Source organism: Balaenoptera musculus, chromosome 11 (assembly GCF_009873245.2).
Source record: "Balaenoptera musculus isolate JJ_BM4_2016_0621 chromosome 11, mBalMus1.pri.v3, whole genome shotgun sequence".
Classification (NCBI taxonomy): domain Eukaryota; kingdom Metazoa; phylum Chordata; class Mammalia; order Artiodactyla; family Balaenopteridae; genus Balaenoptera; species Balaenoptera musculus.
The window spans coordinates 55199434-55219473 of NC_045795.1; the positions used below are offsets into that span (position 1 = coordinate 55199434).

Below are 20040 nucleotides of genomic sequence, written 5' to 3' on the forward strand. Positions count from 1 at the left end.
CTGCCTGTTTGCCCCTTTTAGCAGTTTGCAGTGGCAGTTACGTTTGTGTACCTCAGTTTCTCTGCTTTTAGTCTGGAATATGCAAAAGTAATTCACATTTTCATCTGAATGCTTTGAGACTTTGTGTGTGGTTTTATGCAATGGTTCATTCCTATGTCCCGCAGGATATCTATGACCTTAAGGACCAGATACAGGATGTAGAAGGGAGATACATGCAGGGGCTTAAGGAACTAAAGGTATCAGGGCCCATTCTGCAGCCCAAGCATGTTCTCTGTACGCAGAAGTGTTGGTAATGGTGGTTTCACAAATTCTATTAACCCCACTGCACATAGCTTTACTAACAGTGTTTGTCTTTCAAGCATGTGCTTAACCTGCAATGCATAGGAAAGACGAACTTCCAATCTCTGCTTATGTTTAAATGTGTACTGTAGTTTTTGGAATATTCAGGAAAAGCTATTATGCCTTACAGTTTTTAAACCTTATAAAATACTTACGTATCCCTTGTGTCTTAGCCTTACAGAATTGAGTTGGGCAAAAACCTAAAAAGTGTTCTAAGAATATTTTTTATTGAGAATTAGACCTTAAAATTCTTCCAAGCTAAATGAAAGAGCATTGCCTGTTTCTGTCACCAAATTCAGTTAGTATTAGGAGTAGAAGGAAGAAGCATCTAAGAGAAAGAGCATTATTATAAATATTCCTTCTGGAGGAAGGACCCTGAAGCGTGAGGACTGTGTTTTCTTTTTGTTTTGATTTTTTTACACACAGATCAAAAAGGGCTACACAGATTCGGTGCCTTAAAGAACTTGGAGGTAAATTTAAATGGGCCTTATTTTTTCCAATTGAGGATGGCTACCAGTTTTCACTAGAAGTGTCCGTGTGAGGCAGACATTTTAGTTGTAAATGGCACTTGATGATCATGCTCTTCCCTATGTTTTCTTATGAAGTTCAAACCTAATATTATGAATTACTGTAAGTTTCTCTGAATACATGTGGGTCCCTATTTGAAATAGAAATACACACCAGGCCTCTAAAAATGCGTAAGCAAGGCATTCAGAAAGGTGACTCAGGATATGCGCAAAGGACGCAGTGTAGACCTAATGGTCAAGGCTTTGCTCAGCCATCCAGCATAATTGAACTTAGCCCAGCTACCAGCCAGAAACTTCATGCAGGTGATTATGGTCCAGAAGGCACAGGACCAGAAAGGGTGGGAAGGCGTATGGAGGGCGCCCCCAGGAAGCCTGGACGCTGTTGACAGCAGTGTGTGGTTGTCGGTAAACATCAGGAGGATCCCAGAGTTAGTGAGCTGATGTGCTCAGTTCGTCTTACTGCTCTCATCTTCAGGATTTAATCCCCCTTTTAAGGCTTTAGAGATATGACTTGGAAATATCTTAGATCAATGGAACAAATCCAGTACATTCAATAAATACATTCATTTTAAAGTCTCATACGTAACATAATGTATCAGGAAAGCAAGTGATTCAAAGGCATTCTTACTCGTTTTTTATTTTATTTTAAACATTTTCCCCTTACCTTTTAGATCTACCATTTATTTCATTTTTTGAAGGATACAAAAAACAGATTAACCTTATTTGAGACCCTGAACAGATAAGTCCCCTTTTCTTAATTCATGGTTAGTGTATAATTGAACTTGACTTAAAATTATGTTAATCCTTGAAATGACTCTTTTAAATGGAAGAAAAAATCTTTTAAAAAATTATCTGGTTGGTGGTCAAAGCATGGTGGTGTGATGTATCTATATTCTATTTAAAAAGGATGCTCGGTCATTGCTTATGACATTATTCTTAAGTATGTCTGCCTTTGAGGTGCTTTTTCCCCCCTCTACCCTCCCTCCGCAGTCACCTGGATCTTGTTAACACAGGTTGCTGGGCTCTGCTCCCAGATTTTCTCATTCAGTAGGTCTAGGATGGGGTGGTTGGAAATTTGCGTTTTTAGCCCCAGGTCCCAGATGACGCTGCTGCTTCTAGCCAGCACCTACGCTGAACGTCGCTGCCCTGGACACGTTTAAGTAGAACTCATTTCTTATGGGTGTCACTGTGTGAGCTAGATTCAAATCATTCAAACCACCTTGAGGGAGTTTGCTGGCGGTCCAGTGGTAGGACTCCGAGCTTTCACTGCTGAGGGTTCAGTCCCTGGTTGGGGAACTAAGACCCTGAAAGCTGTGTGGCCAAAACAACAACAACAAACTACCTTGACACTTAAGTTTAAAATAGTCTTCTGTGGTCTTTGGTTTAAAGGAAAAAGTACACTCCATACATTTTATGTCAATTTTATTGTGTTATATATTGTGTCCTTGCAGCTACTGCTTGAACTGTCTTAGATTCTGGTGTTCATGCAGTCATGCCCCATTTTGTATGGGACTGAGTTGTGAGGAGGACTCTTTTTTTTTGCTATTAGTCTCTGAGATGGATCAGAATCATTCTAAATTCTGCATTGTGTTAAGTTACCTACTGTATTTGAACCATTATACAGTTAACTGGGCTTATGTTCTTTATTTTGGGTGTATTTGTTCTCAATCATAATGTAAATCTTGCCTGTTAATACAGTCCTGGGTTGTGAAGAATTATTAAGTGTATGCATATGTGTTTGTGTGTATCTTTATTGAGATATAAATCACATACCATAAAATTTACCCATTTAAAGTGTACAATTCAGTGGGGTTTTTTGCATAGTCACAGAATTGTGCAACCATCACCAATTTTAGAACATTTTCACTACCCCAAAAAGAAACCCCATACTAATCAGCAGATGTTTCCCACTCCTCCACTCCCACTCCTGCACCTAGCCCTGGGTAACCACTAGTCTGTGTTGTCTTTCGTGATTGGCTTTTTACTTAACATAATGTTTTCAAGATTCATCCGTGTTATAACACGCATCAGTATGTGTGTGTGTATATACGTGTACACACACATATGTACATATATATACATACGTGTGTGTGTGTGTGTGTGTGTGTGTGTGTATAAAATGGCTGAGTAGTGTTCCACTATATGGATTTACTACATTTTGTTTATCCATTTGTGAGTTGATAGGCATTTGGATTGTTTCCAGTTTGGGGCTATTATGAATAATGCTGCTGTAAACATTTGTGTACAGCTTTTTGTATAGACATATCTTTTCATTTCTCTTGGGTAGATTACCTAGCAGTAGAATTGTTGGGTCATATGGTAACTCGATGTTTAACATTTTGAAGTACTGCCAACCTGTTTTCCAAAGCAGCTGCAGTATTTTACCTTCTTCCCAGCAATGTATGAGGAGTCTAGTTTTTTCATATCCTCACCAGCACTTACCTTGTTTCTCGTTTTTTGATTATAGCCATCCTAGTAGATCTGAAGTAGTATCTCATTATGGTTTTGATGTGCATTTCCCTAATCACTAATTATATTAAGAAAGTTTTTGTATTCTTATTGTCCATTTGTACACCATCTTTGGAGGAATATCTGGTCATATCCTTGCCCATTTTAAAATCGAATGATGTGTCTTTTAATTATTGATTTCTAAGTGTTCTTTATATATTCTGGATACAAGTTTCTTATCAGATGTAAGATTTACAAATATTTTCTCCCATTTTGTGGGTCATCTTTTTACCTTCTTGGTATTGTTTGTAGCATAAAATTTTTGATTTTGATAAAGTCTACTTTTTCTTTCATTGATACTTTGGTATCGTATCTGAGAAACCATTGCCCACTCCAAAGTCATGAAGATTTACTCCTGTGTTTTTTGGGAAGGGTTTTATAGTTTTAGCTTTTAATTTAGGTCTCTGATCCATTTTGAGTTAATTTTTGTGTTTGGTGTGAAGTAAGAGTCCAACTTTATTTGCTTGCATGTGGATCTCAGTTGTCCCAACACCATTTATTGAAAAAACTACTCTTTTCCCACTGAGTTGTCTGGGCACCCTTGTCAAATATCAGTTGATCATAAATGTAAGGATTCTGGACTCTCAGTTCTATATCACTGATCTTTTGTTTGTTAAACATTTGCATTAATATTTTAAAAATTTATTTCCAGGGATTTCCCTGGCGGTCCAGTGGTTAAGACTCTGCACTTCCACTGCAGGGGTGTGGGTTCAATTCCTGGTTGGGGAACCAAGATCCCGCATGCCGCATGGCCAAAAATTTTTTAAAGTAAAATAAAATAAAAATTTACTTCCAGAAGTGATGACTTTTTCTATGTGAAATGTTTTTCTTTTTAGTTTTAAAAATACTGCGAGGTAGTAGTAATCTACCAAATAGATGTAGTTATTAAGAAACAGGCTGTAAGCTATTTTAGGCAGAAAACTTTGAAGTATATAAAAATTTAGGCATTGAGTGGTAGCTCTTTTTTCTTAAATAATAGTTTTTATATTGCTTACTTATTTAAAAATGGCTAATATTTGAAGTTGCTAGACAAAATGTTTATACATTTACATTAATGTTATGCAGACCAAGAAAGTACTGAAAACACAGGTCCAGGAAGTGGTGCAATTCAAATAAGTATGAAATTTACTTGAGTAAAGAGAGGCTGTCTTCTGTTGTATCTGTATTCTGTTGCAAATAGCTGTTGTTAAAATCTACAGGAGTAACATTTCTGAAACCATTAATGATGCTGTATTTTATGATTTTTACACTATGACTCTCATATGTTGTCTGCACCCCTTTTCATCTTTCAGAGGCTACACTGCTGCTTGAATTTGTTTTCTTGGATAGCAGAGAGCCCATAAAGTGCTTATAATGATGCGCTCTTGGCTTATTGTCATCCTCCTGTTTTATGTGCATGTTACTAAACAAAGAGTTCCCCAAACTGCTTTTATTTTGCAAAAATGCATCTTCATGTGTTTGTGCCAGTGCTATAGTTTCCTGTTATATGGCATATAGGCAATGAACATATTTTAGATATTAGGCTGATGACTTTGACTTTCATTTAGGAGTCTTTGTCTGAAGTGGAAGAAAAATACAAGAAAGCCATGGTTTCCAATGCACAGTTAGACAATGAGAAGAACAATTTGATATACCAAGTAGATACCCTCAAGGATGTTATTGAAGAGCAGGAGGAACAGATGGCAGAATTTTATAGAGAAAATGAAGAAAAATCAAAGGTAATTGCTCATCTTACATCATGCCTTTCTCTGGGGTCAGAAAATTAAAACCTGCCGTTTAAGAAGTACTGGGTTTGATGGAAGAGCACAGCATCCCCGGGAATGATATTTCCATCACAACTGATTGGTGCAAGGAAATTGACAGAACGTAAGATTGCAGGTCCTGAAATATTTTCCTTTCTTAATTTTTATAAGATTTAACTTATTTTCATAAGGGGAAGCTTATGACCTCCTTTAGTTTCTGAAAATAGAATACAGCTCAAATTTTATCTTTATTTTCTATCTCTTAATTGGGACAATTGCAGTGAATTACTTCTTCCTGCTATAACTGGCTGGAATTCCACAAAGCTCCAAAGGCTTTCATTGAGGTGGTTCATTTTATTCCCTTTTCTTTTCTTTTCTTCTCTTTTCTCTTCTCTCATTTTTCAAGAGAATGTGTTTTCTAAATGGTTGGAGAGACGTCTTTAACCAGTTATTTAAAAACTGCAGTGTGGAGACGTGGGTCAAAAATCGACAGATGTTTTCTTTAGAGGTTTGTAAGCTATATTGTTAAAATGTGCAGATGGAAAATAAAAGCCACTGCCCAAGGCCTGGATTTGCCTTTTGACAACTGCAGAAAACAAGTTGGGTTCTCTTAAAAGCTTATTGGGTTTTTTAGAAGCGTTTTAGTCAGTCCAAGCAGAGGACAAGTGGATATTACTGTCAAGAAATGAGTTGCCAGTACATTGCAAAAGTTTTAAAAATAATAATAATAATAATTTAGGAGATGAGCTTTGGTGAATTGTTAGAAACAACAACAATCTGTATTTGTACATAATAAAGGGAGAAAAGCTGTTAATATAACCTCTAAGGGACCAGCATTATCACTGTAGACTCTGTAGGGATTTCTTTCCTTGAGGACCAAAAATGCTCATTCCAGCCTGTTTTGGTCACTTTTAAAAAGTGTTAGGAAGTATTTGTAGTGGGTTTGGGGAAAGGAGGGATGAAGAGGCAGAGGCAGGAGATTTTTAGGGCAGCAGTACTATTCTGTATCATAGTATAATGGTAGATACATTATACATTTATCAAAACTCATAGAATGTACAGCACTGAGAGCGAACCCTAATGTAAACTATGGGCTTTGGGTGACAATGATGTGTCAATGTAGGTTCAGTGATTGTAACAAATGTACCACTCTGGTTTGGGATGTTAATAGTGGGGGAAGGCTGTTCCTGAGGGGTGGGGAGAGGAGTGGGAGTATATGGAAACACTGTACTTTCTGCTCCATTTTGCCGTAAACCTAAAACTCCTCGGAAAAAAATAGTGTCTATTAACAAAAAAGTTAGAGTAAGAAAACTTGTGTCTAGATAAAGTGACAAAGAGGCCTCTGGGTATTTTCATATTGATGACAGTGGCTCATTGAAGATTTGGTGACAATAGATGTTTCCTCTTTGATTCTTCCTGTATCTCATAGGCTAATTGTGGAGTGTCTGAGCTGTCATACTTTTCTTAGTCCTTGGACTCCTTTTCTGCCTTCCCACACATTTTTCATAGCTATTTCTGGCTCTTTGCTTCTAACAGATTAGAAGAAAATCTCATGTTAAGTATTTAATGATCAGTCCTAAAACGAGTTCTTATCTTTCCATCTTCTCAAATGTCCTTGAGCATTTTTAAAATAAAAAAAAGTCCCTGTGATAAGCTATTTTAACCAACTTCATTTTTCCCTCCTATAATTTTCTAAGATGCGGAGATGTCTTAGTATACAGAGTTGTGGTTTTTCAATTTGTTTTTGTTTTTAAACCTTGTGCTTTTTGAATTTGAAAAATCTGTATGCTTTTTTTAATACCCTGGGGATCTGCTTCAGGTACTGCGATGCAGAAGACTTTGTGGTCGTGTCTCTCTCTGCTGTACCTTCACCCTGAGCTCTCTTCTCCTAAACAGATATTGCCTCGTGCAGTAGATGTTCCTGTTCAGAGACATACAAAGAGGTCAGGCACTCTGGTATGTTTCATTATAGCAGCAGATGGTGAGGTTAGAGAATAATATTCATACCATTTTTCAAAATGTCTTTAGTGTTTTCTGCTGGAATTATGGTAACTGCATCTTAAATATTGTCTCTGTACCTACTTCAGGGACAGAATGCCTGATGAGGAATGTCTCAGGTGTATTATTCTTTTCTTAATAGCTATTCATTATAGTAGGGAATTTTTTTCCTTTTTTTTTTTTTTTTTTAAGCTTATCTGAGATTTAATAAAATCTTTTATGGCAGATTTTAAACATACAAAAAAAATAAAAAAGAAGAAGAGTATAACAAGCTCTCCTGAACCCATTACCTACCCCTAACAAACCATCAATGTATGGCCAATTTTGCCCTGTCTACTTCCCCCACTCACATTATTTGAAGCAAGTCCTAAATACCCCACATTTTAATATGAGTTTAATATGAACTTAAATGACATGGACTCTCTTTTTTTAAAATATAACCACAAGACCATTTCACATCTGAAAAATTAATAATAATTCTTTCATACTACATATCCTGTCATTGTTAAAATTTCAGTTGTCTCAATGTCATAAATGATTGTTCTTTTTCACACTTAAAAAAACAATCAGGATCTAGATAAGTTCCACACATTGGAATTAGTTGTCATGTCTTATAAGTCTGTTTTTATTTATAGGTTTCCTATCACCTCCTTTTTTCCCTTGAAATTTATGTGCTGAAGAAACTGGATTGCTTTTCTTTTAACAGTTTCTGACAGTCTTGGGGATTTTGCTGTTTCATTACTGTCGTTCTTTACCATGCTCCTTTTTCCTCTGTATTTCCTGTAAATAGTTAGTTAGGTTTAGAGGTTTAATCAAATACGGGTTTAGTCTACTTCATAGAGAAGTAGACTAAACCCTTCAGGAGGGCCAGATGTATGGCACCTCTCTCTGTGATGCTGTAGCTGGATACTTATATCCATTAGTGGATTAGGGGTTGCAAAATGAGATATTCTAATTTTATCATTACTGTTTTCTTTCATTTTCTTTTATTGTTTTGAAACAGCTTTATTGAGATATAATTCACATACCATACACTTCATCCATCTTAAGTGTACAATTCAGTGGTTTTTTTGTATCTTCACAGACAAATTCAACCATCACCACAATTTTAGAATATTTCATCACGTCAGAAAGCAATCCTGTACCCTTTAGCTATCTCTCACTCCCCTGAGCCCTAAGTAACCACTATTCTACTTTCTGTCTCTATAGATTTCCCTTTTCTAGACTTTCATATTAATGGAATCATATAATTTGTAGTCTTTTATAATTGGCTTCTTTCACTTTGGTTAATATTTTCAAGTTCACCTGTATGGTGCATGCATCAGTACTTCATTCCTATTTATGACCTAACAATAGTCCATTGTATAGGTACACCACGTTTTGTTTATCCATTCATGTGTTGATGGACATCTGGTGTTTTTTCACTTTTTGTCTATGATGAATAACGCTGCTATAAACATTTGTGTACAAGTTCTTGTGTGGACATAAGTCTTTCTTTCTCTTACATATACACCTAGGAGTGGAATTGCTGGGTCATATGGCAACTCTATGTTTAACCATTTGAGGAATAACCAGACCCTTTTCCAAAGCGACTGCACCATTCCCTCCAGCAAGTGTATGCAAGTGTAAGCAGGTTCTGATTTCTCCACATCCTCACCAACACTTGTTTTTATCTGAGTTTTTTCCTAGCCATTCTAGCAGTGCGGTTTTGCTTTGCATCTCCCTGATGACCAATGATTTCAAGTATATTTTGATATGCTTACTGACTCTTTGTACATCTTTGTTGGAGAAATGTCTGTTCAGATCCTTTGCCCATTTTTAAATTGGATTATCTTTGTGTTACTGCATTGTTAGAGTTTGTATATTCTAGATACAAGTTCCTTATCAGATACATGGTTGGCAAATATTTTCTGCCATTCCATGGGCTGTCTTTTCACTTTCCTATGCTTTATTTATTAGTGTAAGTCCGTCTTTAAAGAGAAATTTCCCCTCATCTCTTATTACTCAATGAGACAGTTTACATAGGAAAGGCAAGATAAAAACTTGATTCTTTTCCTTTGTTTATAAGTTTTCAAATTAAGGAACTGGTTGTTTGGCATCTTCTCATAGTGCCCAATTATTTTTTAAAAAATAATTATGAAGGCAAGAATTCAAGCATTCGATGATTTCAATCCATTGTAGCTTTTATTCTTATTGATTTTCAGGTTGTCCCACCTTTAACTAATGTGAACATCTTCAGGTTGATTCCCAACTAATTTTGATGTGAGTCTAATTGGTTGTGATAGCTTCTTTGCTTTCTAGCACAAGTAAGTGTTCTGGACTCGTCTGGTACACTTCCTGCTCCAGACCTGAAATCAGCTGTTATTACAAGGAGCCCTGGTTCTCTTTTAGTGGAGTAGTGTGGGTGCTAGGGGTGTACTTGCCACCAAGATGGTAACTGTTTATAGACCTTTTTAGTGGTTATATCAGGGAAATATGTATATGGGGTATTTTTTTTGTTTTTAAAGTCAAAATATGTTATGCTTATAGTTCTAGTTTATATTCAGGATGTAGGGCTTTTACTTGACCTCTTCTGTCTTATATATGTATATCTCCTTCTTCCCACACTACCACTCCCAGTTCTCAGAGTCACTAGGGACGCTAGTAATTATGTTATAGTCTATTTTCGTTGCTTTGTCCCACAATACCTAGAATAGCAATGCCAACATTACCACCAACAGTATAATTACTGAAAATAGTTAAAAGTTTTTTTGTTTTTTTTTCTGTTTGGTTGTTATTTTGCTTCTAGGTTATGTATAGTACAACCGTTGTTTTTGAAAGTTACTTGAAATAGTTTCTCTGTGCTTATACTACTAACTGGACGTATATAGCTAGGTTCACTACATTTTATTTTCAATACTTAGGAATTGCTTTTTAAATTTTTATTATGAAATTACCTTTAATTCTGGTAAAAGCATATGACAAAATCTACCATCTTAACCATTTTAAAGTGCACATTTCAGTAATGTTTATTCACATCGTTGTGTAACAGATCTCTAGAACTTTTCATCTTGCAAAACTGAAACTCTGTACCCATTAAACAACTCCCCAATTCCTCCTCCTCCAGCTCCTCACAACCACCATTCTACTCTCTGTCTCTGTGAGTTTGACTTTTCTAGGTACCTGATATAAGTGGAATCATATAATATTTGTCTTTTTGTTACTGGTTTATGTAACTTAGCATAATGTCCTCAGCATTCATTCATGTCGTAGCATGTGTCAGAATTTCCTTCCTGAATACTATTCCACTGTATTTATGTACCACATTTTGTTTATCCATTCATCTGTTGATGGAAACTTGGGTTGCTTCCACAATGAATTGCTTTTAAATTTACTTTTGTTTTATAATTTTGTGAATTATTTACACAGATCTGAATCAAATCAATAAAGAAAATATATTCAAAGAAGTCAGTCTTTTGTCTCTTTCTCTTCATCCTGATTTCTTCCTTCCTTAAGGAAATTTTTTTAACATATTTATTGGAGTATAATTGCTTTACAATGGTGTATTAGTTTCTGCTTTATGACAAAGTAAATCAGCTATATATACACATATATCCCCATATCTCCTCCCTCTTGCGTCTCCCTCCCACCCTTCCTACCCCACCCCGCTAGGTGGTCACAAAGCACCGAGCTGATCTCCCTGTGCTATGTGGCTGCTTCCCACTAGCTAATAATAATAATTCTTTCATACTACATATCCTGTTTTACATTTGGTAGTATATATATGTCCATGCCACTCTCTCACTTCATCCCAGCTTACCCTTCCCCTTCCCCGTGTCCTCAAGTCCATGCTCTACATCTGCATCTTTATTCCTGTCCTGCCCCTATGTTCTTCAGAACCGATTTTTTTTGTTTTTTTTTTTTAGATTCCATATATATGTGTTAGCATACAGTATTTGTTTCTCTCTTTCTAACTTACTTCACTCTGTATGACAGTCTCTAAGTCCATGCACCTCACTACAAATAACTCAGTTTCATTTCTTTGGTGGCTGAGTAATATTCCATTGTATATATGTGCCACATCTTCTTTATCCATTCCTCTGTTGATGGACACTTAGGTTGCTTCCATGACCTGGCTATTGTAAATAGTGCTGCATTGAACATTGGGGTGCATGTGTCTTTTTGAATTGTGGTTTTCTCTGGGTATATGCCCAGTAGTGGGATTGCTAGATCATATGGTAATTTTATTTTTAGTTTTTTAAGGAACCTCCATGCTGTTCTCCATAGTGGCTGTATCAATTTACATTCCCACCAACAGTGCAAGAGGGTTCCCTTTTCTCCACACCCTCTCCAACATTTGTTGTTTGTAGATTTTCTGATGACGCCCATTCTAACTGGTGTGAGGTGGCACCTCATTGTACTTTTGATTTGCATTTCACTAATAATTAGTGATGTTGAGCATCTTTTCATGTGCTTCTTGGCCATCTGTATGTCTTCTTTGGAGAAATGTCTATTTAGGTCTTCTGCCCATTTTTGGATTGGGTTGTTTGTTTTTTTAATATTGAGCTGCATGAGCTGTTTATATATTTTGGAGATTAATCCTTTGTCCATTGATTCGTTTGTAAATATTTTCTCCCATTCTGAGGGTTGTCATTTCGTCTTGTTTATGGTTTCCTTTGCTGTGCAAAAGCTTTTAAGTTTCATTAGGCCCCATTTGTTTATTTTTGTTTTTATTTCCATTATTCTAGGAGGTGGATCAAAAAAGATCTTGCTGTGATTTATGTCAAAGAGTGTTCTTCCTATGTTTTCCTCTAAGAGTTTTATAGCGTCTGATCTTACATTTAGGTCTCTAATCCATTTTGAGTTTATTTTTGTGTATGGTGTTAGGGAGTGTTCTAATTTCATTCTTTTACATGTACCTGTCCAGTTTTCCCAGTACCACTTATTGAAGAGGCTGTCTTTTCTCCACTGTATATCCTTGACTCCTTTGTCATAGATTAGTCGACCATAGGTGTGTGGGTTTATCTATGGGCTTTCTATCTTGTTCCATTGATCTATATTTCTGTTTTTGTGCCAGTACCATATTGTCTTGATTACTGTTGCTTTATAGTATAGTCTGAAGTCAGGGAGTCTGATTCCTCCAGCTCCGTTTTTTTCCCTCAAGGCTGCTTTGGCTATTCGGGGTCTTTTGTGTCTCCATACAAATTTTAAGATTTTTTTGTTCTAGTTCCGTAAAAAATGCCATTGGTAATTTGATAGGGATTGCATTGAATCTGTACATTGCTTTGGGTAGTATAGTCATTTTCACAATACTGATTCTTCCAATCCAAGAACATGGTATATCTCTCCATCTGTTGGTATCATCTTTAATTTCTTTCATCAGTGTCTTATAGTTTTCTGCATACAGGTCTTTTGTCTCCCTAGGTAGGTTTATTCCTAGGTATTTTATTCTTTTTGTTGCAATGGTAAATGGGAGTGTTTCCTTAATTTCTCTTTCAGATTTTTCATCATTAGTGTATAGGAATGCAAGAGATTTCTGTGCATTAATTTTGTATCCTTCAACTTTACCAAATTCATTGATTAGCTCTAGTAGTTTTCTGGTGGCAACTTTAGGATTCTCTGTGTATATAGTATCATGTCATCTGCAGACAGTGACAGTTTTACTTCTTTTCCAATTTGTATTCCTTTTATTTCTTTATCTTCTCTGATTGCCGTGGCTAGGACTTCCAAAACTATGTTGAATAATAGTGGTGAGAGTGGACATCCTTCTCTTGTTCCTGATCTTAGAGGAAATGCTTTCAGTTTTTCACCATTGAGAATGATGTTTGCTGTGGGTTTGTTATATATGGCCTTTATTATGTTGAGGTAGGTTCCCTCTATGCCCACTTTCTGGAGAGTTTTTATCATAAATGGGTGCTGAATTTTGTCAAAAGCTTTTTCTGCATCTATTGAGATGATCATATGGTGTTTCTTCTTCAGTTTGTTAATATGGTGTATCACATTGATTGATTTGCGTATATTGAAGAATCCTTGCATCCCTGGGATAAATCCCACTTGATCATGGTGTATGATCCTTTTAATGTGTTGTTGAATTCTGTTTGCTAGTATTTTGTTGAGGATTTTTGCATCTATATTCATCAGTGATATTGGTCTGTAATTTTCTTTTTTTGTTGTATCTTTGTCTGGTTTTGGTATCAGGGTGATGGTGGCCTCATAGAATGAGTTTGGGAGTGTTCCTTCCTCTGCAATTTTTTGGAGGAGTTTGAGAAGGATGGGTGTTAGCTCTTCTCTAAATGTTTGATAGAATTCACCTGTGAAGCCATCTGGCCCTGGACTTTTGTTTGTTGGAAGATTTTTAATCACAGTTTCAATTTCATTACTTGTGATTGGTCTGTTCATATTTTCTATTTCTTCCTGGTTCAGTCTTGGAAGGTTATACCTTTCTAAGAATTTGTCCATTTCTTCCAGGTTATTCATTTTATTGGCATAGAGTTGCTTGTAACAGTCTCTTAGGATGCTTTGTATTTCTGTGGTGTCATTACTTCTCCTTTTTCATTTCTAATTTTATCGATTTGAGTCCTCTCCCTGTTTTTCTTGATGAGTCTGGCTAATGGTTTATCAATTTTGTTTATCTTCTCAAAGAACCAGCTTTTAGTTTTATTGATCTTTGCTATTGTTTTCTTTGTTTCTATTTCATTTATTTCTGCTCTGATCTTTATGATTTTTTTCCTTTTGCTAACTTTGGGGTTTTTTTGTTCTTCTTTCTCTAATTGCTTTACGTGTAAGATTAGGTCGTTTATTTGAGATGTTTCTTGTTTCTTGAGGTAGGATTGTATTGCTATAAACTTCCCTCTTAGAACTGCTTTTGCTGCATCCCATAGGTTTTGGGTCATTGTGTTTTCATTGTCATTTGTTTGTAGGTATTTTTTGATTTCCTATTTGATTTCTTCAGCGATCTCTTGGTTATTTAGTAATGTATTGTTTAACCTCCATGTGTTTGTATTTTTTACAGATTTTTTTCCTGTAATTGATACCTAGTCTCATAGCGTTGTGGTCGGAAAAGATACTTGATATGATTTCAATTTTCTTAAATTTACCTAGGCTTGATTTATGACCCAAGATATGGTCTATCCTGGAGAATGTTCCATGAGCACTTGAGAAGAAAGTGTATTCTGTTGTTTTTGGATGGAATGTCTATAAATATCAATTAAGTCCATCTTGTCTAATGTATCATTTAAAGCTTGTGTTTCCTTATTTATTTTCATTTTGGATGATCTGTCCAATGGTGAAAGTGGGGTGTTAAAGTCCCGTACTATGATTGTGTTACTCTCGATTTCCCCTTTTATGGCTGTTAGCATTTGCCTTATGTATTGAGGTGCTCCTATGTTGGGTGCATAAATATTTACAATTATTGTATCTTCTTCTTGGATTGATCCCTTGATCATTATGTAGTGTCCTTCTTTGTCTCTTGTAATAGTCTATTTTAAAGTCTATTTTGTCTGCTATGAGAATTGCTACTCCAGCTTTCTTTTGATTTCCATTTGCATGGAATATCTTTTTCCATCCCCTCACTTTCAGTCTGTATGTGTTCCTAGGTCTGAAGTGGGTCTCTTGTAGACAGCATATATACAGGTCTTGTTTTTGTATCCATTCAGCCAGCCTATGTCTTTTGGTTGGAGCATTTAATCCATTTACATTTAAGGTAGTTATCGATATGTATGTTCCTATTACCATTTTCTTAATTGTTTTGGGTTTGTTTTTGTAGGTCTTTTACTCCTCCTGTGTTTCCTGCCTAGAGAAGTTCCTTTAGCATTTGTCGTAAAGCTGGTTTGGTGGTGCTGAATTCTCTTAGCTTTTGCTTGTCTGTAAAGGTTTTCATTTCTCTGTCGAATCTGAATGAGATCCTTGCTGGGTAGAGTAATCTTGGTTGTAGGTTTTTGCCTTTCATCACTTTAAATATGTCCTGCCACTCCCTTCTGGCTTGCAGAGTTTCTGCTGAAAGATCAGCTGTTAAACTTATGGGGGTTCCCTTCTATGTTATTTGTTGCTTTTCCCTTAATGCTTTTAATATTTTTTCTTTGTATTTAATTTTTGATAGTTTGATTAATATGTGTCTTGCCATGTTTCTCCTTGGATTTATCCTGTATGGGACTCTCTATGCTTTCTGGACTTGACTATTTCCTTTCCCATATTAGGGAAGTTTTCAACTGTAATCTCTTCAAATATTTTCTCAGTCCCTTTCTTTTTCTCTTCTTCTTCTGGGACCCCTATAATTCAAATGTTGGTGCGTTTAATGTTGTCCCAGAGGTCTCTGAGACGGTCTCAATTCTTTTCATTCTTTTTTCTTTATTCTACTCTGCAATAGTTATTTCCACTGTTTTATCTTCCAGGTCACTTATCCGTTCTTCTGCCTCAGTTATTCTGCTATTGATTCCTTCTAGAGAATTTTTAATTTCATTTATTGTGTTGTTCATCATTGTTTGTTTGCTCTTTAGTTCTTCTAGGTCCTTGTGAAACGTTTCTTGTATTTTCTCCATTCTGTTTCCAAGATTTTGGATCATCTTTACTATCATTACACTGAATACTTTTTCAGGTAGACTGCCTAAGGAAATTTTTTTAATTAAATGGTTTATCCTTCCATTTTTTTTAATCTTAAGAAGACATTTTTTGGCCATTCAAAAATATGTATGTGTGTGTTTGTGTGTTTATATGCGCATATACACACACACACACACATATTTGTATCCCTCCATTCTTAGAAAATGGAAGCATACTATATTGTTCTGCATCTGGATTTCATCACCTGATGATTGTAGTATAGAGAGCGCTTCCTTGTTCTTTTCTTATCACTGTACACTTATTCCATTGTACTATAGTTTATTCCACCAGTTCCCTATTAATGGACGTTTGAGTTGTTTGCAGTCTCTTGCTGTTAAAAACAGTCCTACAAAGATGAATGTACTGCATAGGTCTTTCTGTATTTTTGCTGGTATCTATGGGAGTCAGAAAAGTGAGTTTGCCAGGTCAAAAGGTGTGGTAATCCTGCTAGATATAACAAATTCTCCTTTATAGGGGTTATACAATTTTGCATTCCCACAAATGAGAGGGTCTGTTTCCTTCTCCACACTACTTTTCCCTGAGTATATTGTCAGGTTTTTGGACTCTTACTGGTGTTTCAGTGAGAAATACAGTTTTAATTTACATTTCCCTTAGCATGGGCATCTTTTCATATTCAAAGCAATTTGTTTCTTTCTCTGTGAACTGTCCATTTTTTTAGCCTATTGTTCTATATAATAGTGGGTTTTTTCCTCTATTTCTAATTTTAGAGGCTCTCTATATGGAAAGGTAGTAAATATAAATTGTAAAAATTTTTTATTGTCATTTGTCTTTTTGCTTTGCTTGTAGTGTTTTTTGCCATTCAAAAGTTTTAATTTTTATGTAGTCTTATTTGTTACCCCTTTCCCCTTCTTGCTTGTGGATTTTTGAGTCATTTTTTGGTAATTCTTACCCACTCCTTGGTTATAGCAGTTCACTCATCTTTTCTCTAGTAACTATATGTTCTTACTTCCTTTCTTCTTTCTCTCTCTCTCTCTCTCTCTCTGCCTGTCTTTCTCTCTCTCTTTTCTTTCTGTGCATTTGTTCTGGTGTATGGTACGAAGTTTGGTTCCAATTTTCTTTTTCCATGTGTATATCCAGTTATACCAACATTACTCATTTAAGAGTCTATCTTTTCTCATTGATTTGAGCTGCTCTCTTTGTTTTGTTGTTGTTTAATGTACTTGTATATGTAATTGGGTCTATTTCTGGATTTTCTATTCTACTCCATTGGTCTGTATTCATGAGCCATTACAACATTGTTTTAATTGTATAATCCTTATAATATGTTTTAATATCTAGTAAGGTTAGCTTTCTTCATTTTCATTTTGTGTTTTCCTAGCTTTTTTTTTCTTGTTTTTCTTCCAAATAAACTTTATAATCAACTTGTCTTACTCTGATGAGAAAAACCTGATGGTATTTTTATTTGGACTGCATTAAATGTATAGATTAATTTAGGGCGAAACAGGTATTTTTGTGATGCTGAGTCTTTTCATCCAAGAAGATGCCTTTCCATTTGTTCAGTCCTACTTCTCTGTTTTCCAGGAATGTTTTATATAATTTTCCTCATATCTATTTTGGGTATATCTTGTAATTTTACATGTATGTATTTATTTTATTTTTTGATATTGTGTTTATTATATCTTCTCTCTAGGTTTCATTTTGATCTGTGATGATTATTGAATTTTATATGTTAATTTTATAACCTGTTACTTTACCAAGTCATTTCATTGTTCATTGTAATTTTGCCATTGATTAGTTTGGGTTGTCTAGATATATAATCGTATGAGATGAAAATTGAGAATTTTCAGAGCCTTTCCAAAGAATACAGAATTTTTCTAAGTTAACAATACATGGGCAGTGCAGGTGTGTTTCTGGAGATCACACTTAGCTGCTTAATGGTATATTGTAGATGTTCCAGTCTGTCATGTGCCATGATCTGTGTTAACCGTATCATTTGTTTAATAACAGGAGTTAGAAAGGCAGAAACATACGTGTAGTGTGCTACAGCATAAGATGGATGAACTTAAAGAAGGCCTCCGACAAAGAGATGAGCTTATTGAGGTATGTACATGAACTGTGGAAATACTTAATTTTGGAAAAAATGCACTGAATTGGATGAGGGCATGTGTGTTGGGAGGGAAGGGAGTTAAAATGCCACAAACAAACTTGTCTCTTCACATTTGGCTGTACCCTAAAATCTTACAAACGTGAAACATGAAGGCAGGCTTAAAAAATTAATACTGTGAACCCTGTAACTATTTCGCCTTTTAATAGCAGAAGCTTTTATAATTGTCTTTTATTCCTAAGCATATTGTTTCCTAAAGATATCTTAGGAAATGGGCAAAAGGAAACATTACAGAGTACCGTGATTCTTTGGAATGTAGTGAATGTTATATTTGGGAACATGATTCTTGGGGAATAAGAAGTTTGATCGTCGCTCAGGTAGGTGCATTTCTGAGATGGCTAAGTGAAAAGAAGAAATTGTGTCAAGACGCCTGATAGCAGACAAAAGGTGAAGGTTGCCCGGGGCTGTGACTCAGGTTCCTGAGGTGGAGGAGCTCTGAGGGCCACAGCAACATCCTAGGAGGGAAGGAGGAGTGTGGGACTCCAAGAAATCTTTGAAAGCATGTATCATCCTTTTGTGCCTGCCAGCTTGCATGCATCTCTGTTTTTCTTTAAATGTGGTTTTCCTCTTGAGATTGTCATTTTTTATAAATATGGGGTGAGGTTTGTTGGGAAGGGGTCATGCTCACTTTCTTGGTGAGGTTATCAAGCATGTCTAATGTTAACTTAGTGTTGATGCCATGGTGATATCAGGAAGGCAGCTTTTTTTTTTTAAAATAATCTATTTCTGATTCATTTTTTAAATTATTTTTTATTTTTTGGCTGCGTCAGGTCTTCACTGCGGCACACAGGCTCTTCTTTGTGGCGCATGGGCTTCTCTCTAGTTGTGGCACGTGGGTTTTCTCTCTCTAGTTGTGGCACGTGGGCTCCGGGGTGCGTGGGCTCAGTAGTTGTGGCACGTGGGCTTAGTTGCCTCAGGCATGTGGGATCTTAGTATCCCGACCAGGGATCGAACCTGTGTCCCCTGCATTGGAAGGCGGATTCTTTACCACTGCACCACCAGGGAAGTCCCAGGAAGGCCAGCTCGTGACAACCCCGGAGATGCCACATGCATCACGCTCAACTCAGCCCTGTCCCTCGTCCTTCAGAACCACCCCCCCTTCCCTCCTTCTTTTCCTCTTCCCCCATGGGCCTGCCTCACTTAATCTCTCCCCCTATAAATGACTTTAAAAACCATTTAATAGAAGAAAAGAAGTGACTCTTTTTGTGGATTTGTGTTACTCTTTTTGTCATTCTTGAGAATAATTGAATTGAACATAGCCTGCTGAAAGCAGATAGAATTTTTGAATTCTAAATGCAAACACAGATAACCCTTTGAAAATATCAGATTACATGTGAAGTTAGTTGTCTTAGTTTCTCCATATATGGCAAGAAGAATATTATCCAAACTCTGTATGCTGCTGGCAGTTAAAAATCACGTGAATTCTTCTCCCTTTTTGTCCTCTTTTGTGTGTGTCAATATGCCAGCCACTTGTTATTTCTTTTTCTAATTAAAATATGTACTTTTCCCCATATGATTTCCAAAGAATAATAAAACTACTTTGGGAGCTGCTTCTCAAGTTCAGTAACTTATGTTAGAATTGGTTAAGTGTTCTAGTTTTTAGTTTGATGATTGCATTTAAGAGCTATTTTAATGCTTGATTTTTACAATTTGTCAGTATGGTTTCCAATTTAAAAGCCCAGGGTGCTGGGTGTACAAACTTTTAAAACCTTAGTTTTAAGTATTCTTTATGTTTAGAGTTAACATCCTTCAGATGTTAATATGCACATTTACTTATAACTGAAGAATCCTGACTATGCCAAAATAATGTTTTTTTGGTCTTTAGAATGGAGAACCACGTGGTAAAGTAGATGAGAAATGTATGAGTAGGGAAAGTGGAAGATGATAATTTACCAATAATGCATAAAAGAACCTGCTAAATATAAGAGAGTATAAATTGAACATCAGTGCCTAGTCAGAAGAGTTAAGAATTGCTAAATGCTAAAAATCTAGTTTTTCTCAAAACTGATGTGAAATGTGTAATTTATGATGTTCTTGCTATCATAGATTCTGCTAACAGGAATTCAAAATGATTGAGCTATGTCCCTCTTGTAGTTTTTTAGTTCTTCTTAAAAAAATAGGGTTCAAAACTACTGCTTGTTGTCTGTGATAAGGATCATTTGTTCATAAGAAAATCTGAATTTCCCTCTCTAAAAGTGTAAGTTGGCCAGTGTTTGGGGGAAAG

At 35.9% G+C, this 20040-nt stretch overlaps 1 protein-coding gene across 10 annotated transcripts in view; it reads left to right on the forward strand.

Moving 5' to 3' along the window:
* The window catches only part of LRRFIP2 (LRR binding FLII interacting protein 2), a 122447-nt gene that overhangs the window by 79091 nt on the left and 23316 nt on the right, over positions 1-20040 (forward strand). For all 10 annotated transcript variants that reach the window (XM_036867869.1, XM_036867863.1, XM_036867870.1 and 7 more), the window contains 3 exons: positions 165-236; positions 4922-5092; positions 17660-17752. In XM_036867869.1, the coding sequence (XP_036723764.1) occupies positions 165-236; positions 4922-5092; positions 17660-17752 (336 nt within the window). The remainder of the gene's footprint in view (positions 1-164; positions 237-4921; positions 5093-17659; positions 17753-20040) is intronic.